Source organism: Sorex fumeus, unplaced genomic scaffold, assembly GCF_029834395.1.
Source record: "Sorex fumeus unplaced genomic scaffold, SorFum_2.1 ptg000072l, whole genome shotgun sequence".
Classification (NCBI taxonomy): Eukaryota; Metazoa; Chordata; class Mammalia; order Eulipotyphla; family Soricidae; genus Sorex; species Sorex fumeus.
Genome location: NW_026606129.1, coordinates 30,113,171 through 30,133,050, shown reverse-complemented (window position 1 = coordinate 30,133,050; position 19,880 = coordinate 30,113,171). Strand labels below are relative to the sequence as shown.

At 39.1% G+C, this 19,880-nt stretch overlaps 1 protein-coding gene across 1 annotated transcript in view; it reads left to right on the top strand.

The window, feature by feature from the left end:
- Nucleotides 1-19,880, top strand: part of NEK10 (NIMA related kinase 10) — a 279,165-nt gene that overhangs the window by 229,813 nt on the left and 29,472 nt on the right. The window contains exons 32-33 of the mRNA XM_056129461.1: nt 14,682-14,711; nt 16,457-16,557. Of these exons, the coding sequence (XP_055985436.1) occupies nt 14,682-14,711; nt 16,457-16,557 (131 nt within the window). The remainder of the gene's footprint in view (nt 1-14,681; nt 14,712-16,456; nt 16,558-19,880) is intronic.

Here is a 19,880-nt window from a genome sequence, read left to right as displayed (position 1 = left end):
AAGGTAGCTTATGGTTCCTATGGCATATGTAGTGGGAAAATATTTCGCGACCGTGTCAGCGGCCGCGTCTCCAGAAAGAGTCCCTGGCACGTGGCGAGGAGTTGGGAACGTCTCCTGTTTGGAATTGGAGCCGTTCAGCTTTGTTGCCCAGAGCTGGGCCTCCGTGCCCGTCCCGCGCAGCTCAGGGGTTGAAAACCGGCTGTCTATGGTCTGGATCTAGGTGCGCGTGCCCAGAAAGGGTCCCAGGCCCTTGGAGACGGGCTGTATATTTAGCAGAGTTTCAAGATAGCATTTTAAGCATTTCAGTAAATGCTGATGTTTACCCATAAAGGATATATTATGCTTCTACTAACATATCAAATAGAATACATAACTAACTTAATATTGTGTTCTACTAATATTGTAGAATGCCTTAATGTATATTTAAAAATCAGTATTACTGCTTTCTGGGTCATTTTACATTCAGGTACAAAGTGACTCTTAATTTTTCTGCATTAAAATATAGGTTTTTTGCATATTATCATATGTGAAAGTCATATTTTTAGAAGTGTTTCAGGTAAATTTAGACAGTTGGTTGCTTTATCAAATCATGAACACTGTTACAAGCCCATCTCAGCTTCCGCATCTGCAAATCATTCTCCATTCTGGTCATTATCTCTTTGTATGTCAAGTCTGAGGGAATAAAAAGGCAATGCTGACCTAGTTCTTCAACAACAAGGGAGCATTATTGGTCCATGGGTTATGAGAATCTGTTGGTCAGGTCAATTGTGAGTTAGGTAGAATAGGTAAAAAATTGAAGTGTGTGAATTATTTATCTTTGAAACATCAAAGTAGTGGGACTGGAGCGATAGCACAGCGGGTAGGGCGTTTGCCTTACACACGGCCGACCTGGGTTCAGTTCCCAGCATCCCATATGGTCCTCTGAGCACTGCCAGGGGTGATTCCTGAGTGCAGAGCCAGGAGTGAACCTTGTGCATTGCTGGGTGTGACCAAAAAAAAGAAAGAAAAAAAGATCAAAGTAGTGATTGTAATTTGCTTAACATTTGATACAGCAGTCTTGAATTGAAAGTAGCATGCTGGAAATTATGCATACAGATTCAGTTGACCAAAATATTCTGGAAAACATTGCCAGGGAGAAGATAATTTTGTTTAAATCTGGTTATTCCCCTGGGTCTATATCTAATATATGGACATCATTTTTCATGTGCTATAGCAGAACAAAGGATAAAAACTATAATTTTAAAGTAGCAAATGGATATTTATAAGTTTTCCTATTGGTATCCCTAAGATGTATACTGCTAGTTTCATGCCATGATGATACAATAGGAATTTATACACTTTCAGACTCCCATAAGGAAAATGATCATTTTAGGCTAAAAGAGGGCTGGAGCGATAGCACAGTGGTAGGGCGTTTGCCTTGCATGCAGCCAACATGGCCGACCCGAGTTCGATTCCTCTGCCCCTCTCGGAGAGCCTTGCAAGCTACCGAGAGTATCTCGCCCGCACGGCAGAGCCTGGCAAGCTCCCCGTGACGTATTCAATATGCCAAACACAGTAACAACAAAGTCTCCAATGGAGACGTTACTGGGCCCGCTTGAGCAAATCGATGATCAACGGGAGGGCCTTTACTTTACTTTAGGCTAAAAGAAAAGCTCTGGGGCTATAACAAGTTCCTTTGCATGCTGCCAAACCAGGTTCAATCCCTGGCACTCATTATAGTCCCCTAAGCCCTCCAGGATTGATTCCTGAGCACAGAGCTAGGAGTGATCTCTGAGTATTGCCAGTTGTGACCCCAAAGTAAAACAAACAAAAAAATCATAGTAAAATTTTTTCTTCTATTTATTTATTTTTATTGTTATTTTTTATTTTTTTGCCTTTTGGGTCACACCTGGCGATGCACAGGGGTTACTCCTGGCTCTGCACTCAGGAGTTACACCTGGCGGTGCTCAGGGAACCATATGGGATGCTGGGAATCGAACCCAGATTGACTGTGTGCAAGGCAAACACCCTACCCGCTGTGCTATTTCTCCAGTCCCTCTTTTATTTTTTAATACTAATAATATTGTTGGGCTGGAGCGATTGCACAGTGGTAGGGCGTTTGCCTTGTGTGCAGCCAACCCAGCCAAACCAGGTTCAATTCCTCCACCCCTCTCGGAGAGCCAGGCAAGCTACCGAGAGTATCTCGCCCTCACGGCAAAGCCTGGCAAGCTACCCATGACGTATTCAGTATGCCAAACACAGTAACAACAAGTCCCAAAATAGAGACGTTACTGGGCCCGCTTGAGCAAATAGATGAACAACGGGAAGGCAGTGTTTGTTTGACCCTAGAATAATATTGTTAAAATAATTTATACATATTTTAGACCACATAAAAGACTATTTTCTTTTGATGGAAATGAAATTTTTAAGGAATTGAATAGATAAAAATATTAATAATTAATATGGGATCAGTGAGTGAATAATAAGCATTTGGATCATGAAAACTACTTTAGTTCTAGTTCCCTAAATGTAATTGCTTGTGGATTACTATTACTACATTTTCCTTTTCTGCCTATGATCATGGAGCTAAAATAACTGTTGGTTGATTTCATCACAACTGAATTGTATTTTGCTAGTATAGTTTTAATTGAACTTACTTTACCAAAGCAAATTTATTTAAAGGGGACTTTATATTATTGCTATAAATGGTAAATACTTGCCATAAATGGTGGCAATTGTAACAATGAGTGCAAATTCAAGCAAAATAATTTGTTAAATTTTAAGTAGATTTTTTTCTTTCCTATGTTTCAGGGGTTTTTTTTTGGGGGGGCCACACCTGACAGTGGTCAGGGCATACTTCTCATTCTGTGCTCAGGGATAACTCTTGGTGGATTCAAGGGAACTTACAGTGTGTCTGGATCAAACCCTGGGAGGCCAGGGTTTGTGCATGGCAAGCACCCAATCTGCAATACTATTGCTCCATCCCTCTAAGTAAATATTTGTTACTTGCTTATTTTGAAGTCTGCTTTTTTTTGTAATGAGAGAATTTTAGTTAGCATTTGAACTGAATTGACATACTTCTCCATAATGAAACTTATTACTTGATATAATAAGTAGAAAATAAGAAAAGGAACACCTTCATTGCAGTTATTTTATACCCAATCTACTTTTAGTTTGTAAAATTATGCTGTATCAATGCACCATGCCTTAATGAAATCAGTTGTTTGAAAAACAGTCTAAAGGTATAATTCAGGGGTTAAGGCACTTGCTTTGCATGCAGGTGACCCCATTCAGTTTCTGACACAGTAAATCCTTCCATGAGCACTGCAAGGAGTGACCTCTGAGTACAGAGTCAACTATCATTGGGCGTGACCCCCAAACCAACTAAATAAAAGTTAATTGTTTCCTATAGTCAAATCAATTAATAAATCATCTGTATTTTCTGTAATATTTTTATCTTATTTTTTTAGGAACCATGATATGCAAAGTTATCCATAGTTGAGTTTTCATACAATGTTCCAGCACCATCCCACCACCAATGTCAACTTCCCTCCACCAGTGTTTTTGGATTCCCTCCCACTTCCTTACCCCCACTCTACCTGCAACCTGCTTTCTTGGCAGACACCTTTTAAAGTTTGGTTGTTGAAGTTTTAATCTCCTGATTTCAGTGTTGTTGAGTCTGTGGTTTGGGTATATAGCTGTATCCCTCCTCTACACCACCAATGCACTCAAGGCCCTTGAGCCGTGACCCTCATTACTTCACATCTGCTTCTTATTGCCACTCCATTCAATTTCATTCCCTCTATGTCCTTTTGCTTCCTAGATTTTGGAATCAAGGGTGATAGAGTTGTCCCTGCTTTAATACTTTCATCCCTCACCCAGTTATTTTATGATCATCCTTCGTTTTCCTTACTCATATGACTTACTTCATTAAGCATGATATCCTCCAACTTCATCCAAATTGTGGTAAATTTTATGATTTTACAGATGAGTGGATTTGTATTTGAGTATTCAATTATTCCAATTGGTTAGAGAGTTTCTCCTTATTGTTTTTTGCAGTGGCATAAACATTGTGTATATGAACCACATCTTTATAATCCACTCATCTGTCCTTAGACACCTAAGTTGATTCTATCTCTTAGCCATTGTACTAAGCATTGCAATGAAAAATGATGTGCATTTGTCATTTTTAATGCATTTTTTTGTGTGTCATGGGGTAGACAACCAAAAGTGGAATTGCTGGGTCATCTGGATGCTCAGTTCTTATGTTACTGAGAAATATCCATACTGTTTTCCACAGATGTTGAACCAGATCACATTCCCACCTGCAGTGTATGAGAGTTCTTTTTACACCATATCCCTACCACCACAGAATGTTCCTAGTGTTTTTGATATGTGCCATTCTCAGTTATGTGAGATGATATCTTACTGTCATCTTGATTTGAATTTCCCTAGTAATAAGTGATGCTGAGCATTCTTTCATATGACTATTGGTCATCTGTCGTTTTCAGAGAAGTGTCTGTTCATTTGCTCTTTACATATTTTGATAGGGTTTTTGGATTTTTTGTTGCTGTTGCTGATCTTTGTAAGTACTTTATATATCTTTGATACCAACTCTTTACCTGATGTATTGAGTACAAAGATTTTCTCCTATTCAGTTAGGTGTCTTTTTGTTTTAGCCCATATTTCTTTAACCATGTAGAAACTCTTTAATTTGATGCAGCCCATTTGCTTATTTTTGATTCTGTTTCCTTTGCATGTGGCATATCATTGAGGATTCATTTAAGTTCCAAATCTTAAAGTATTCTGCTTGTATTTTACACAGTGTACTTTATTGATTCCAGTCTAATCTCAAGGTCACTGATACAATTTGAATTGACTTTTGCATAAGGTATAAAATATGGATCCATGTTTATTTTTTATAAGTGGCTATCCAATTTTCCCAAAAACACTTGTTTGAAAGGTGATTTTTACTCTGTTTTGTGCTATCAGCTACTTTGTCAATTAAAAAATTAACTGACCACAGATTAGGAAATTTGTATTTGGGTCTTTATTCTCTCCTTATTCCAGTTATATGCTGTTTTGATTGCTGTAGTTTTATAATATACATTTAACTTAGGTAATGAGATATCTCTTAGTTTCTTATGTTTCATTATACCTTTGGCTATTCGGGGTCTCTTTTGATTTCATACAGACTTTATTACTGACTACTGTATGTGTTTTAAGAATATAGGCTGAATTGGATGGAGATTGTATTGAATCTATATAATAATTTCAGTAGGTTGGTCATTTTTATGCTATTGAATCTTCTAATCCATAAGCATGAAATATTTTTCTGTTTCCTAAGGTCTCTTTCTTATGTGATTTAAAATGTTCATGGTATAGATCTCCCACCTCTACTATTGATTTCTAGATACTTGATATTTTTGGATACTATTGTTTTTAGTTTTGCATATCTATCTTTATTCCAGTATCGTGCAGTTTTGATTTTTGTATTTTATTTTTCATAAGGTTTTCCACAATAACTGATTACAGTCAACACCAATTCCACAACCATTACACCTTCCAACAACCATTTTTTCAGATTTTCCCACCACAGGCAGATGCTAGATTGCTTGTTATGAGTAGTATGAAATGTCATGCACCCGCAAAAGTGGCCGCATGTTCCTGAAATTCTAAAATTTTAAATAATTGGGGCCCGGAGACATCTCTATAGTGAGCTGATTGGTTACAAAATTCATTTGTGAATCTCTGGATCATAGGCATTAATGCACTTAAATGGCACCTGGAGGTAGGTCGTGGGTGTGACAGCCAGGACTCCAAAGCACAGGGAGATGGGAAGGAGTGACCTGTCCTGATCCTTTGAGGCTTGGAGTTTTCAGTTGTATACTGTTTTGAATGGGATAGACTCTGATTGCTTTCTATTATGATTAATTATTTCCATATAAGAATGTGACTAATTTTTCTATATTGAGTTTATAGCCAGCAACTTTGCTATATTAGTTGATTGATTTTAGAAGCTTTATTGTGGACTCTTTAGGGTCTTCTCTGTATAGTAGAATTTCATCTGAAAATTGTGATAATCGGACTTCTTTTCCAATTTGTATCACATTCACTTTTTTTATTGCCTGATGGCTATAGCTAGGGCTTCTAATATTATATTGACTACAAGTGGAAACAGTAGACATCCTTGCTTTGTAATTGATCTCAGAGGGAATGCTTTCAGTTTTTCACTGTTAAGAATGATGCTGGCTGTGGATTTGCTATAGACAGCCATTATTATATTGAGGAAGGTTCTTTCCAAACCTACTTTGAAGCATCTGATGATCTGGATGAAAAAATAAAGTTTAGAGTCTGTTAATATAAAAAGAAATAATTCTTTTTCTGTGGAGAGAGGAGAACTGGTATCATATACTTATGAAAATTAAATCATACCAAAGTATATTATGAAAAAAAGCTACTTTTCATGTACATAGAGTACTTTTTAATGTTATGGATGTTTTTAATATGAGTAAAAGGGGCAAAAAAGTAAATTTTGCAAGCTTTGGTCAACTGAATTTTTTTTTTTTTTTGCCTACCAGCAGTGCTTAGGACTTACTCCTGGCTCTGTGCTTAGGAGAGGAGCCAGGAACTTGGAAGGAGAGGAACACTTAGGAGAGGAACCTTCCAGGTTCCAGTGACCATATGGAATGCAGGGATCAGACCTTGATTAGCCATGTGCAAGGCAAGCTCCTTACTTGCTTTAGTATCTCTCAACCCCAGATTTTAAAGTGCAAATGAAATGTCGTCTAAAAGTATGACATAACTTAGAGTATTGACGTTGACATTTTCTTCATTCCTGTTCAGTTTTTCATTTTTATACAGCAAACCAAAATAATGAACTAATGTCATGGGATTCTTAAAATCTACATTTTAAATTGCAGTGGTTACTTCATGATTTCTGAAATTTTAAATATGTTCTCTTACTAGGTGACTGAAAATCTATTTTTATATTCATGTTTCATTCATAAAAGTGAGGCTTAAATAAAGTAATTGATGTTTTATTCAAATATTCCAGAGAGCTCACTTGATATTTTTTATTCTTATTAGGAGCAACATATATTTATTTATTTTCAAATTATTGATGAAGTACTTTACTAAATTTCATAATTGCCAAAATGATTTAGATCCTCACCACATCTCATCTTATTGCATGCAGTTATTTTAACATATAAAAATATGGTCACCAGACATAAATCTAAGTTCAGAGAAATCTATATCATGCTATTTGACATACATTATATACTTTTTTGAAGTGTATGTTGGAACCTGAGTAACTAATTATACTTACCAACCATATCATAACATCTTTTTGAAGTTATATACATCTGGGATGTCTTCTCAGATTTGAATCTTGAGAATTGATGCAGGCATACTACTGTATAAACACTCATTCATAATCTCACAAGCCTTATTTGTAAACAAGAGTTTATCCTTATTTATCCTTGCTTTTGTGACCAACTGCATTTTGTAATCTTGTGATTACTTGAAGTTTGGGGAGCAGCAGTGCTTTAAGTAAATAAGACTTCAGATTGGAGATGAGATGGAAAATCATAAATTGTCTTTACTGGTGATGATTTAACTCCTAGTGGCACCAAGGGAATGTTGCCTAGGTCCCAAGAGGATGCTCCTTTAGGTATAGATGTTTTTCATATTCTTAGTAGGATGATATGTATTTTAAAAACAAACTAACTCAATCTCAAAAAACCTTATTAATGGGTCTAATACAAGACCCAGGACAAATTGCCTCTTCTAACTAGGCCTCCTGCCCTGTCTTCAACATAGAAAGATCTTGATGTTCTTAACTGACATTCCCTGGGTTATTTCTGATACCTTAGATAGTGTTTTAATTATTATATATATATATATATATATATATATTTGGTTTTCTGGGGTCACATCCAGTGATGCTCAGGGGTTACTCCTGGCTTTGCTTAGGGGACCATATAGGATGCCGGGGATTAAACCTGGGTTGGCCATGTGCAAGGCAAATGACCTACCTGCTGTACTATGGCTCTGGCCCCATGCTTTAATTATTTTTAAGTGTATCATAATTATTATTTTTTACTTTATTGGAGAACACAAGTACAATTATTAAAGTTATTCTTCAGAAAATATTCTAATTTTGTGTAATCCATTAATGATGGAGCTAGATGGAAAATAAAAAGGCCAGTCCCAACACTGTTTGAAGTACGGGGATTATATAATCAGAGACAAAAGCTGAAATAAGTGGAATTAAGTATAAAGGTGATAAAAATTTTGTAGGCACTAAACCCACATCAGCTTTGTTATTAGATTATTGATAAGTCTGTAAAATCATACTAATAAGTCTGCAACTAACTTCTAGCACTGCAGAGCTATGAGCTTCCAGTCCCTTTATCAGTTGGATTGTTAGTTAAATATGCCAGAATATTACCCAAGAGTATGAGATTAGACTCATATTAGAAAAGTATTCTAACATGATGTCAGGGAATTGAGCAATGAGTGTTTCATCCATGTTCCACAATCAGGATTAATTTTTCTTGTCCACTGGGGTCCCAGCTTTCCTGTGCTCCTACTTTGAAGCATCTGGATATTTTGGATGAAAAATTAAAATTTAGAGTCTGTTACATATAAAAAGTTGTGTTAGCTTTTTTTTTATCTGTAGTCGGTGTTTTTCACATTGCAGAATTTTCATCTCAAGGGCTCCATCAATTGAGTTTACTTTTAGGGGGGGAAAATGTTTCTCCAGGAGAAACAGAGGGAAAATTGTGATTTGTTTGCCATTGTAGCACATTGTAAAAAATAACTGAGACAGTGTCAGGCTACACTGACTAGCCCAACCAAACACATAGACTATTTTTAGGCTACAAACTCAGGAAGAGAAACAAAGATCGAGCTTTTTGTGTTTTTCCCTACAGTGAACTTAATTACTGTGTTGAACCTCCTTCCCCCATATCAAGGCACAACCAGTTTGACTGAAAGTAGATCTCAAGGCGTTGGTGATTTCTTTATCTGATCAACCTTTAGGTCAGACAAAGGAAGATTGTCTTCCCTGTCTCTTCTCTGGGTTGTGGTGTTATTGCTCAAAGGACTTAAAATCATCATCTTTGTGCTGGGCCTCTGAGACAGTCAGTGCTGCATGTGGGCCTCAAAAGCTTCCCCACAGGAACTCAGCCTACAACCTTACTTCTCTTGAATCACTAAAATTTAAGAGGAGAATTGGAAGAATTGGTGGTTTTATTCCAATCTACCTCCTCGCACTCCCTTCCCTCCCCCAAACACACCATAACTTGCCCTGCCTGAGACTTTGCCAGAATTTGGGTCTCTTTTGAGACTTCTTTCTTTCTCCTTGTCTCTGAGTCCTCCCTTCTAGGATGAGAAGCCTTATTTCATGCAGGAAGAGCAGGGCAGAGAATTTGTTTAGCGACATTGCTTTTGAATCTTTCTGTCTTCTGTTTAGACAAACTTGTAAAACCTCAGAATCTTACTACGTGTCCTCCCAATCTTGAAGAGAAACTAACCTCATAGTCTGCTGTTTTGATATCCAGAGACTCCTGATGTCAAAGTGGGGGAAATAACGTAGCAGTGAATGTTTCACTTGACTCAAAAAAGAAGTCTAAGGTTATATTTTATATTTTCAAAAAATAACTAAGGAGGTAGCAGTTCTGGAATTAGGAAGAAACCCAAGTACACACACATAAATACACACATGAAGTACACACACAGTTACACACGCAGCTTGAACCAAATGTGACATGTGTCACATAAAGAAGATTATTGGGCTAGAATCCCAAAGATGTGCAAGAGGAGATGCCCCTCCCCCCGCCTTTGAACAGCCTGAATGAAAGCAGGTGGAAGACTTTGATGTCTTCTGCCTCTTGTGCGGAAGTCCCACTGGGGGAGCGCTAGACCCAGATTGTCACATCCCTTCCTAATATTTTTATCTGCAGGACTATGTTGGTAAGGATTCCATGCCTCAGCCTTACCCTCTGATCATCATCATCGTCTCTCCTCCACTTTCCATGGGCGTCACTCTAGACTCTTATCTCGATCTCAATAGCCTCCTAGACTCCTGCTCTGCACAGACAGTCCCACACCCACTGTGTCTCTCACCTCAGCCCCCTTCACGGAATTCCCATTTTCACTAGGTTTCCATTCCAGCAGCACAAAAGTAAGGCTCACACAGTTGTAACTTGCTGACAACTGTGTCATTGGCCTTCACTGTGAGAATATTAAAGTCAGGTCTTCTGAAGTCAGGCTGGAGTGATAGCACAGCGGTAAGGCGTTTGCCTAACAAACGGCCAACATGGCCAACCCGAGAGTTCGTACCTGAGTTCGATTCCTCCGCCCCTCTTGGAGAGCCCGGCAAGCTACCGAGAGTATCTCTCCCGCACGGCAGAGCCTGGAAAGCTACCTGTGACGTATTCGATATGCCAAACACAGTAACAAGTCTCATGGTGGAGACGTTACTGGGCCTGCTCGAGCAAATCGATGAACAACGGGAAGACCATGACCGTGACCTTCTGAAGTCAGTGCTAGGCTCTTCTCCTGAGATTACTTTATTCGAAATAATCTTTTGGCTACAGGATATCTGATCTCTAGCTACCTCTTCAGCTGTACCCCGTACAGGAATCAGTGGAGTCTTCTGTTTTGTTTTGTTTGGCTATATCTGGCAGTGCTCAGGGGCTACTCCTTTATCTGTGCTCAAGTGTTGCTCCTGGTGGTTGGATAGAGGTGATGAAGAAATGTAAAATCCTGGGCTCCCACTTGAAAATCATGCATTCTAGTCCATTGAATTGTCTTTATCCCCCCCCCCCACCCCCCCATAGCAGCTCCTTTAAGAACAGAAACAGTCCTTCAGACCTGGGAAGGAACCTATAGATGCTATTTTAATTTTAGGCAGCTGGAGCAATTGTTCACGATTTCACTGCCTCTGGTTAGGAAGAGAATTCGGAGGGCTACCCCACCCCTACCTCCCACCCCTACCCAGCTTCTGTCTAGACAGACTTGAGAATATTTTCCAGACCCATCTGGTCTCATGTCCCAGCACCCTGAGCTCTGCCAGTCCAGTTGGGCAGTTTCAACCACTTCATCTACAAACCAGGGATAAAACCAACTATCTCCCTGTTGTTCCTCATAATTAAATAAAGAATAAAAAGAAAAACAGATACCTATTTGGATTTTTACCATTTTGCTTGCCTAAAACATGAAATCATGCAAATAACTCTACTTAGGGTTATAATATAAGAACTATTTGAGGACTTGATCTGGTAGAAAAGGAAGAATAAGAGGGTTGCTTTTTGGTACTGGTGGGGAAGTGTAACACACTGGTAGTGCTCAGGGCTTACTTTTGGCACTGTAATCAAGGATTACTACTTGCAGGTCTTTGGCCACCATATAGGATGCAAGGGATTGAACCTAGGTTGATTGTGTGCAAGGCAAGCACCTGGCCTGCTATAATATATGTCCTGTCCCAGAATAAGAGCTTTTACACCAGGATTAGTTAAAGTCATGTAGGAAATTAAGAGAGTTTGTAATAATACAGCCAGATTTCTCCCTCCTTTTTTCTGTCTCAAATTTCCTTTCTGAATTCTACTTTGTACCATTACTCAAAAGACACTCACCCTTCTGGAGGACCCAGGGGAAAAGAAAGGCTTCTGGAAGCCTGTCTTTTTCAGATACTGGAGCAGCAGATACTTGACAGACGTTTGGCACTCCTAGCGGCTTAAATACCTTTAGTCTAAGTGATGGAGGTAGACATTTTTTTTTAGTTTAAAACAATAACTGGCAGGCAATCTTATTAAAGACCTCAATATCAGACCTAAATCTATAAGGTAAATAGAGGAAACCTAGGCATAATTATCCATGACATTGAAGTTAGAGGCATCTATAAGGATGAAATCCCACTGTCTACACAACTGGAAGCAAAGATAAACAAATGGGACTATATTACGTTAAGAATAATAACACACTTCAGAGGAAATGATAACCAGAATACAAAGACATCCCACAGACTATAAGAAATTATTTGCTTACATTTCATCTGATAAACAGTTAATATCTAAGATCTCTAAAGCACTGGTAGAAATTAACAATAAAAAATCCAACCCTTTAAAAAATGGGGAGATTCTTGGGTGTTAGTCTCCTATTTTGTTACTTTATGTTCCCCAGATGAATGCAAACTTTCTATGTCTATCCCTCAGATGGAGAAGGGAGCACCAAATAAAGGGTGTCGGGAGGATCCTCCCAGGATGGGAGATGCATGCTGAAAGTAGACTATAGACCAAACATGATTGCCACTCATTGCCTCTTTTGCAGACCACAACACCCAAAAAGAGAGAGAGAACAAAAGGGAATGCCCTGCCACAGAGGCAGGGTGGGATGGGGGGATGGGGGGGTGGGAGCGATACTGGAATCCGTGGTGGTGGGAAATGGGCACTGGTGGAGGGATAGGTATTTGATCATTGTATAATTGAAACCCAAGCACAAAAATTTGCAAGTCTACAACTGTACCTCATGGTGTCTGACTAATAAAAATTTTAAAAAATGGGGAGAAAATATGCACAGAAACTTCCTCAAAGAAGAAATACAAATGGCCAAAGGCATATAAAAATGCTCTGTATCATTAATCATCAGGGAAATGAAAATAAAAGCATAATATATCACCTAACACTACAGAGACTGGAACACATAAAAAAGAAAAATAAGCAGTGGATACAGGGTGTAGGGAAGGGACTCATTCACTGCTGTTGGGAATGTGGACTGATTCACCCTTTTCGGAAGATAATATGAGCATTCCTCAAAAAATTTGATATTGAACTTCCATATGTCCTAACAAATTCATTTCTTGGAGTATATCCTAAGGGCCCCAGAACATAATGTAGAAAAGACATCTTCACAACACTTTTCATAATAGCCTAAGCTGGAAATAACCCAAATGCACCAGAACAGATGACTGGAATAGAGAATCAATGGTCCGTGTGCACAATGGACTACTAGTTGGCTGTAAGAAAAGAAAATTGTTATTATTAAAATTATTATTATTATTATTATTATTATAAAATTATTCTGTTTTCTGCTACATGGATGGATCTGGACAGTATAATGTTGAGTAAAGTTAGTCTGAAGGAGAGGGCTAGACACAGAATGATCTGTCTCATATGCAGGATATAAAGAAACTTCATAGGGAAATAATAAAGGTCCAAGACAGTAGAAACAAACAGCAGGGGCCATGGTCTTCAGTAGAAACCTGGAACTAGAATAGGGTTGGGGGGAATAAGTTAGGGAAAGGAACATTAGGACAGTGGTGGAGAGAAGTGCCTGCCACAGAGGTAGGCTGGGGGTCAAGAGGGAAACATGGGGCATTGGTAGTGGACACCAGTGAAGGGATGGATATTGGAACTCTATGCCTGAAATAATAATGAATAACATTGTAACTTTGTAAGTCAGCATGATTCAATTTTTATAAAAGCAATAGGTTAGGCGAAAATACTTTTAACTTGTAAAATACAATAAACGAGATTGGTATTCATACTATGTAAAGACCAAAACAGAAGCAGGGAATACACACAGAAGCTTGAACAAAGTGTAGCAAACTCACCAGCATTCAGATCAGCACAAATTGGAACAAAATCAGAGTAGCAAGCAGAACGTTGATAACATTTATTGTAATTCAAGGTATAGAAAAATGGATTCTCTTTTGGTCAGAGGGCAAAACTCTTCAGCCACTGTAAACTGTTTGTTAAAATAAGAAATATGATAAGAAATATGTGCATCCAAGGGCTCAGCTATTTTGTTTCTCCTTGTTTACCCTAAAAGATCTCTGGACTTCCATGCAAGGCAGGCACATGTGTCCTTACAGCAACATCATTTATAGTGATGAGAAATGAAAGGTAAACAAGGACCCATTCACACAAAAGTGGCCAAGTCCATTTTGGTGCATCTAGAACAGGCAGAATTTATCAATAGTGTGATGAATAATAAGTTAAAACTGTATTCTGACCAAAACAAAAGAAAATAAAATAAGGCTCTCAATGATAGGCCAAGTGGGAAAAAAAGTGGAAAATGACTTTCTGATGTGTCATTGTTTAAAAAGAGAGAGAAAGAAGAAAGCCTGAGTTAATGCTTAATAGTTCTTCCAAGCGTAGCTTTCAATCACTCCTAGAAATGACTCTCAATAGAAGAAACACAGCTTATGTCTTTCGACCCACACTATGTGCAATACCTTATCCCATTCCATTCTATCTCTTTCCATTTTCCAAATTGCTGGTCATGCATCATTAAGCCAACTTCTAGATTCAACAACAGTTTGGAAAATACTGTTCTGATGACACAGTGTGTCAATGGTCAGGGAAGTGATTGAAAAGGCAGCAAACACCTGCTAATGTTGGTTACTTCTATGGAGCACTGTGGTGGGTTGTGGGTCCCAGGAGACCTGTCTGTGACATGTAGGTTGCTCTTGTTTTAGGACTTGTTTTACAAGCATTTTGCACAATTAAACTTTTAATTCTTTTTTTCCCTTAAGTGTGAGCACCCACAACTATTCCCAAAAGCCAAGGACTTAATGGTATTGAGAGATGAGTGGTCAAAGAGACAAGAACAATAACTTTCAACTTCTATTGGGTAGTTTTGTGGGGGAGAAGACAGGCATTCTAGCTAACTGTCTCTGTTTTTGCATTTAGGGCCACAGATGAGCACATTCTTGTGGCAAGGTAGAGTGAAACCCATGTGATACCCACTCCAAATGTCATCACAAATCTCAGAACTCTTGGCCATGCTGTGAGATTTTAACTTGTTACCTGTGAATGTCAGACAGCAAAAGTGATTAAAAGCCAAGCTCTCCAGCTTTAGAAAATCAGAGCTTAATTTCCCTATAGTAATCTCCAACATGACCACATTATTTGGTTTCTAGTTGGTGGTCTGGCTCTAGATAAATAATGCTGTTTTAAAAAGTGTTTCCATGAGAAGCACTGCAATAGAATATGATGCCTTTATACTTGGCATCTCTACCACTTCCAGCAAAGTCTGCAGCCTAGTTTTCTATATTGAAGATATAGAAAACTAGATTTCTTTCTAGTTTCAGAAGATTTCTTTCTGGTTCACATTGACGTTTTACCCTGAGGGTTATTTATTAAACCTCATCTTAATGGTTTAATAATTAATGCTTAAAAGGAGTAAGACACCATGCCTACGGGAGATAGATGTTTTAAATTTTAAACTTTTAAACAATGTATTAAATGCAGATGAGTCAGAACTAGCTTACTTCTTGTGGGCATTTCTCAGTTCAGTAAAGATACCCATAAAGACTATATTTGTGTAAATGTTCTATTTATTTGTGTTTTATGTCTGAAACATACATTTTATATACTTATAATTAAAACAAGTTGAATTATTTAAATTTTCTCTTCATATATTTTGAAAACAGTTGCTGTGATAAGGTATGCAAGCTTTATAAGAAAAATTTTTACATAATAATCATTTAAAAAATCTTCACTGTCACTAAAACAATGATTGTATTAAAATTTAACTTCATACAGACTCAAGGTTGTATAGAGGGAAGAAAAGAGGGACTTTTAGCTTTGCCCTAGGAGAAGAAAATTGATAAGAGAAGTGTTATTGAGGAAACCTTGTTTGAAAGGAAAAGGAAAGAGAAACAAGCAGTGCCTCTATGTGTCTATTTTTGCTAGAGTGCATCTGAAAAGGAGAAAAGGCAGAAGTGACTTGTTGCTAAGTCTTTAAATAGCTCTATCCCTCAAAGTTAAGATCGGGCCACATGTGGCCATGTCTTGTGAGCTAAGAAAACGGTGCATAGGCAATTTAACCCCAGTTTAATGACAACTTGAAAAGTGGTGTGACTCTGTGATAAATTAAATATGATAAAGAAAATATGATAATTTTAAATTTAACATAATAATTTTAAATGAAATTAAAATATAATAATCAAGTTTGAATGTTATTTAATTCTAGAGAAGGAATTTTTGTTTTGGCCCCATCTAATTTTTGTTTGTGCTCTCATTTTGTATTTGTGTTTATTGGTTTTAGTGAAATTAGTTTGAAAATATGATGCAGAGGGTATAATGAATTAAAAAATTTTAAGGCATAATATCCTCTAGCTTTAAATCTGATGTCCTGCTTCTCAATGGCCATACACCATATCTGAGGCAACATGCCTTCTGGTGGCCGCCTCTGTGATTAAGGCTAACTATCTAAGGCCTTTGTGATGTTATGACAAGGAACAGCATTATGTTACTTAAAAGTTTACATTTAAAGGTAACAAACTGTCTAGATTGTATGTGAAATATTGAGGTTTTAGAGGATCTTGGTATATTGATTCATTGGTAGGATGAAGAAGTTTGCTTTAAATGTCATTGCCCAGAGTTTACTCCATTTCTACTAATTTCACTTTTGAAAAAGAAAATGTAAGGTCTTGACTAACTGCAGAATTTGTCATCCACAGCATCTGCGGGGATCGCTGTGTCCCAGAGGAAAGTGCGTCAGATCAGTGATCCTATTCAGCAGATCTTAATTCAGCTCCACAAAATCATCTACATCACGCAGGTCTGTGCGTTCACTTCTCTTTTCCTCGTCTTCTTAAGTGCAGGATTGGTGTTTGCATCACGGAAGGATTACTCTATGGAATTTTCAGTTAGAGTGAATGCTTATTCTTATTCTCCCCCCACCACACAAACCTGGCGACACTGTGACTTAACAGCAGAGCTGGAAAGGTAGTTTGCTAAGAAAAAGAAGAAGGAAAACCAACATGCAATGTGTGGTTTCCCTCCAATTAATCACCTGCTCATTTGACCCTTCAGAGTGGGGCTGACCATGGGGTGGCACCAGGTAAAGATCTGAAATAGCTTCACTAACAAAGAAAAAGAATATTTCCCCACTTACTATTCCTGAGGATGCTGGACTAAAACCTGGAACCCCACAAAAAAGTGACAAAGATACATAAAAACCAGAATGGCTAAAAATTCCTGGTTTTAAATCACAGTTATTTTTAGATATTGGAGAAACAACCAGCCTTATAAAGAGCATGTTAATTTTTTACAGAAATCTGTCTAATAATAAACAACTTGAGTGCTCATTTGCTGAAATCCGAAATGTTAATAAAAAATTATTTTGGTAGCAAAAAACTTTCTGGGCTTCTTCAGAGAGAAGACAGAGCTCCAGTAAGGAAATATAGACTTGGACAAGCACATGCCTATTATATTGAAATTTAAGATTGAACTTCTTGTATAGTTTATTCACTCATTTATCTGACATATACTTAATAGGTTCCAAATATTTGCCAACCACTATTCTAGACACTTGAGATATAGAAGCAGTAAAACATACAAACAATTTTCTTCACTTTAAGATTTAGTGATCTAAAATGAAGGAGTCATTTGACAATTGTGGCCAGTCTTACGGTATATCCAAGTACTAGAGAGAGATACCACCAGGTTAGTGAATCAGTTGGACCCATTTTAAATCAATCTTGAACTAAATCTACCCCCTTAAGTCATCCAGATCGATCCCAGCTAACCAAGTCAGTTGTCATCTCCAGCTGCCTGGACTCACACACTCAATGGGGAATGTGTGGCGGGCCAATACCAGTGAATTGATTTTAGCTACCAGGTGACATACTGTGACTGTTGGCTTGGCGTGTCTTGGGTTTCACAATTGATAGTTTTTATCTCGGTGCAGCAAAATGCCTCCATGCAAAGTTTTAGGAGCCTGTCTACTTGAGAAAGTTGACAAAAAGTGCATTCACCAGTTGGTTGTGTGTAATGATCAGTGCTATATACAAAGAAACACAACTTCTCTTAGAACTGCCAGGAATCTCTTTGGGTCTCTGGAAGTCACACTGTGACATGAACTGAGAGGTTAAAGACCTGTGTTAGCCAGTACTCTAGGGCACTGCGGGGCATCTGTGTCACACCCTGGCTCATGTATTCAGCCTCTGCCCTGACAGTGCTGAGCTACCCAGACTTGCAGGCTTCTGCAGCACTTGGCCTTTCCCAAAGGCACTTGCCTGATGCACTGGGATGCCCAGATAGGACCACAGCACAGTCTCATCTCCAATGGCAAAAAAACACCTCAGCACCAGGCTCAGTTCCAAAGGCACACAGTCAAGCCATTTGCCAAGCAAGTCCCATCAATAAGGGTCCTTCTCCTGGACTATTCCCGAGTCTGTCTTTAGTGTTACCAAGGGTCCAGGTAAGAGGCAGAAATCACCCAGCAATTTCAGCGGAAATGTGTTACTATAGAGAGCTGTTAACATTTTAGCTAAGGAAAAGGAAGAGAAAGAGAAAGAAGATAGGAAGAGCAGACAAGAAAACCACTTTTCGTGTTGAGACAGAGCCCCCCCTCCCCAAGAAAGGAGCAAAATAAAAGAGGACCCTGTACCCCCTACCCCCTGGGCTGAGGTCAGACCTCACTGGCCCTGTCATAGGAATTAGCTGAGGGGTCTCGCCAGAGCCCCCTGCAGAAGTGCCTTCCTCTGGCATTGAGGCTGACCCCCTTGTGAGATGCTGTGCTGTGGAACCAGCAGAGGGTTAGCACAGGAGGGGATCCAGGGGGTGGTGCAGTTCCACAGAGCTCTCTGGGAAACTTCTTGCAGGATGGGGACTACTGAGAGTGGCTGGAATGGGGTATTGCCGAGCTCACTGTTCCTGCTGTTATCTGGATGATAAAGCAGGAAGCCAATGGTGCAGTACTAACGCAGTAACAGCTCCTGAACCACCAAGACTAGATTCCTCCCCTTCCAGTGTCCTCTTGGGAGTAATAGAGCTGCGAGAAGCAAAGTTCAACCCCCCCCCCCACCTCCCCATGCAGGGTTCTGAAGTATGTCTTTAGAGCTGAGGCAAAATTAACTGAGAGCCAGCACGGTCAGACTTGGGGCTCAAACTCCCACCCCCACCCTTCTCTGGAAACCCACACATTGTGATGCTTCTGCTTTAATTTCTCCCTCTAATCTGGGGAGTAACCTAAGATTCCTTTTTTTTTTAAATTTATTTATTTATTGAATCACTGTGGGAAAGGTTACAAAGCTTTCAGGTTTAGGTCTCAGTCATGCAAATATCAAACACATTTCCCTTTACCAATACTTATTTTTTACCATGAAGAACCCCAATAAAACCCCACCCCCACCCCTCCCAGTCCCTGTGAGGCAGATGAATTCTAGTTAACACTCTATCTGCTTTGATTAGATTCATTGTTTCAATAAAAGATTCACCACTATTATTTAGAGTTTACCCGCCCCCCCCCCCCCAAATCAGACATGCTGAAAAAGCATTGTGAAGTGATTTGCTTTCTACAGCTGGGTTCAAGAATTAAATGTTGGTTTTGGATTTATGCTATTTTACTTATTGACCCTGGAAGTATTTCTACTGAAAGTTAGATAGTTAAGAAATTGGTTTCTGTGCTCTGGAGTCCTGGCTGTGCTGGAGAGCCGCTCGCGGGGGGCAACTGGTGACCTCGGTAGGGCATGAAGGACAGACCGGAACGTCCCCCTTCCCATGAGGTTTTAGTCGCCCCCACCCCCCCGGCTCATACCTGCTGTTCACAAGGCTCCCATGCGGCCGCCATCCTTCTTTCCAGAGAAGAGAGAGCGAATGGGGCAACACCCTTTCCCCTCCGGGCAGACATGATGGCCTGGATTAACGCATAGTCCGTTCACTTTTCTGCTCCAAGCTGCTGGGTTCTGCATTAAGTCCTTGTGTTTCTGGGGCTGTGGCCGTGCTCCAAACTTAACTCTGGTTTTCAGGGAGAAACGTTGGGTGTTTTACTTCCCATGGATTACTTTGTATATAGAGAGATGTCGTGCGGCCGCATAAGCGGCCGCGCGGTTTTGAGGAAAAGTCCTAGTTCCCGCATACTCGAGCTGTGCTTGTAGA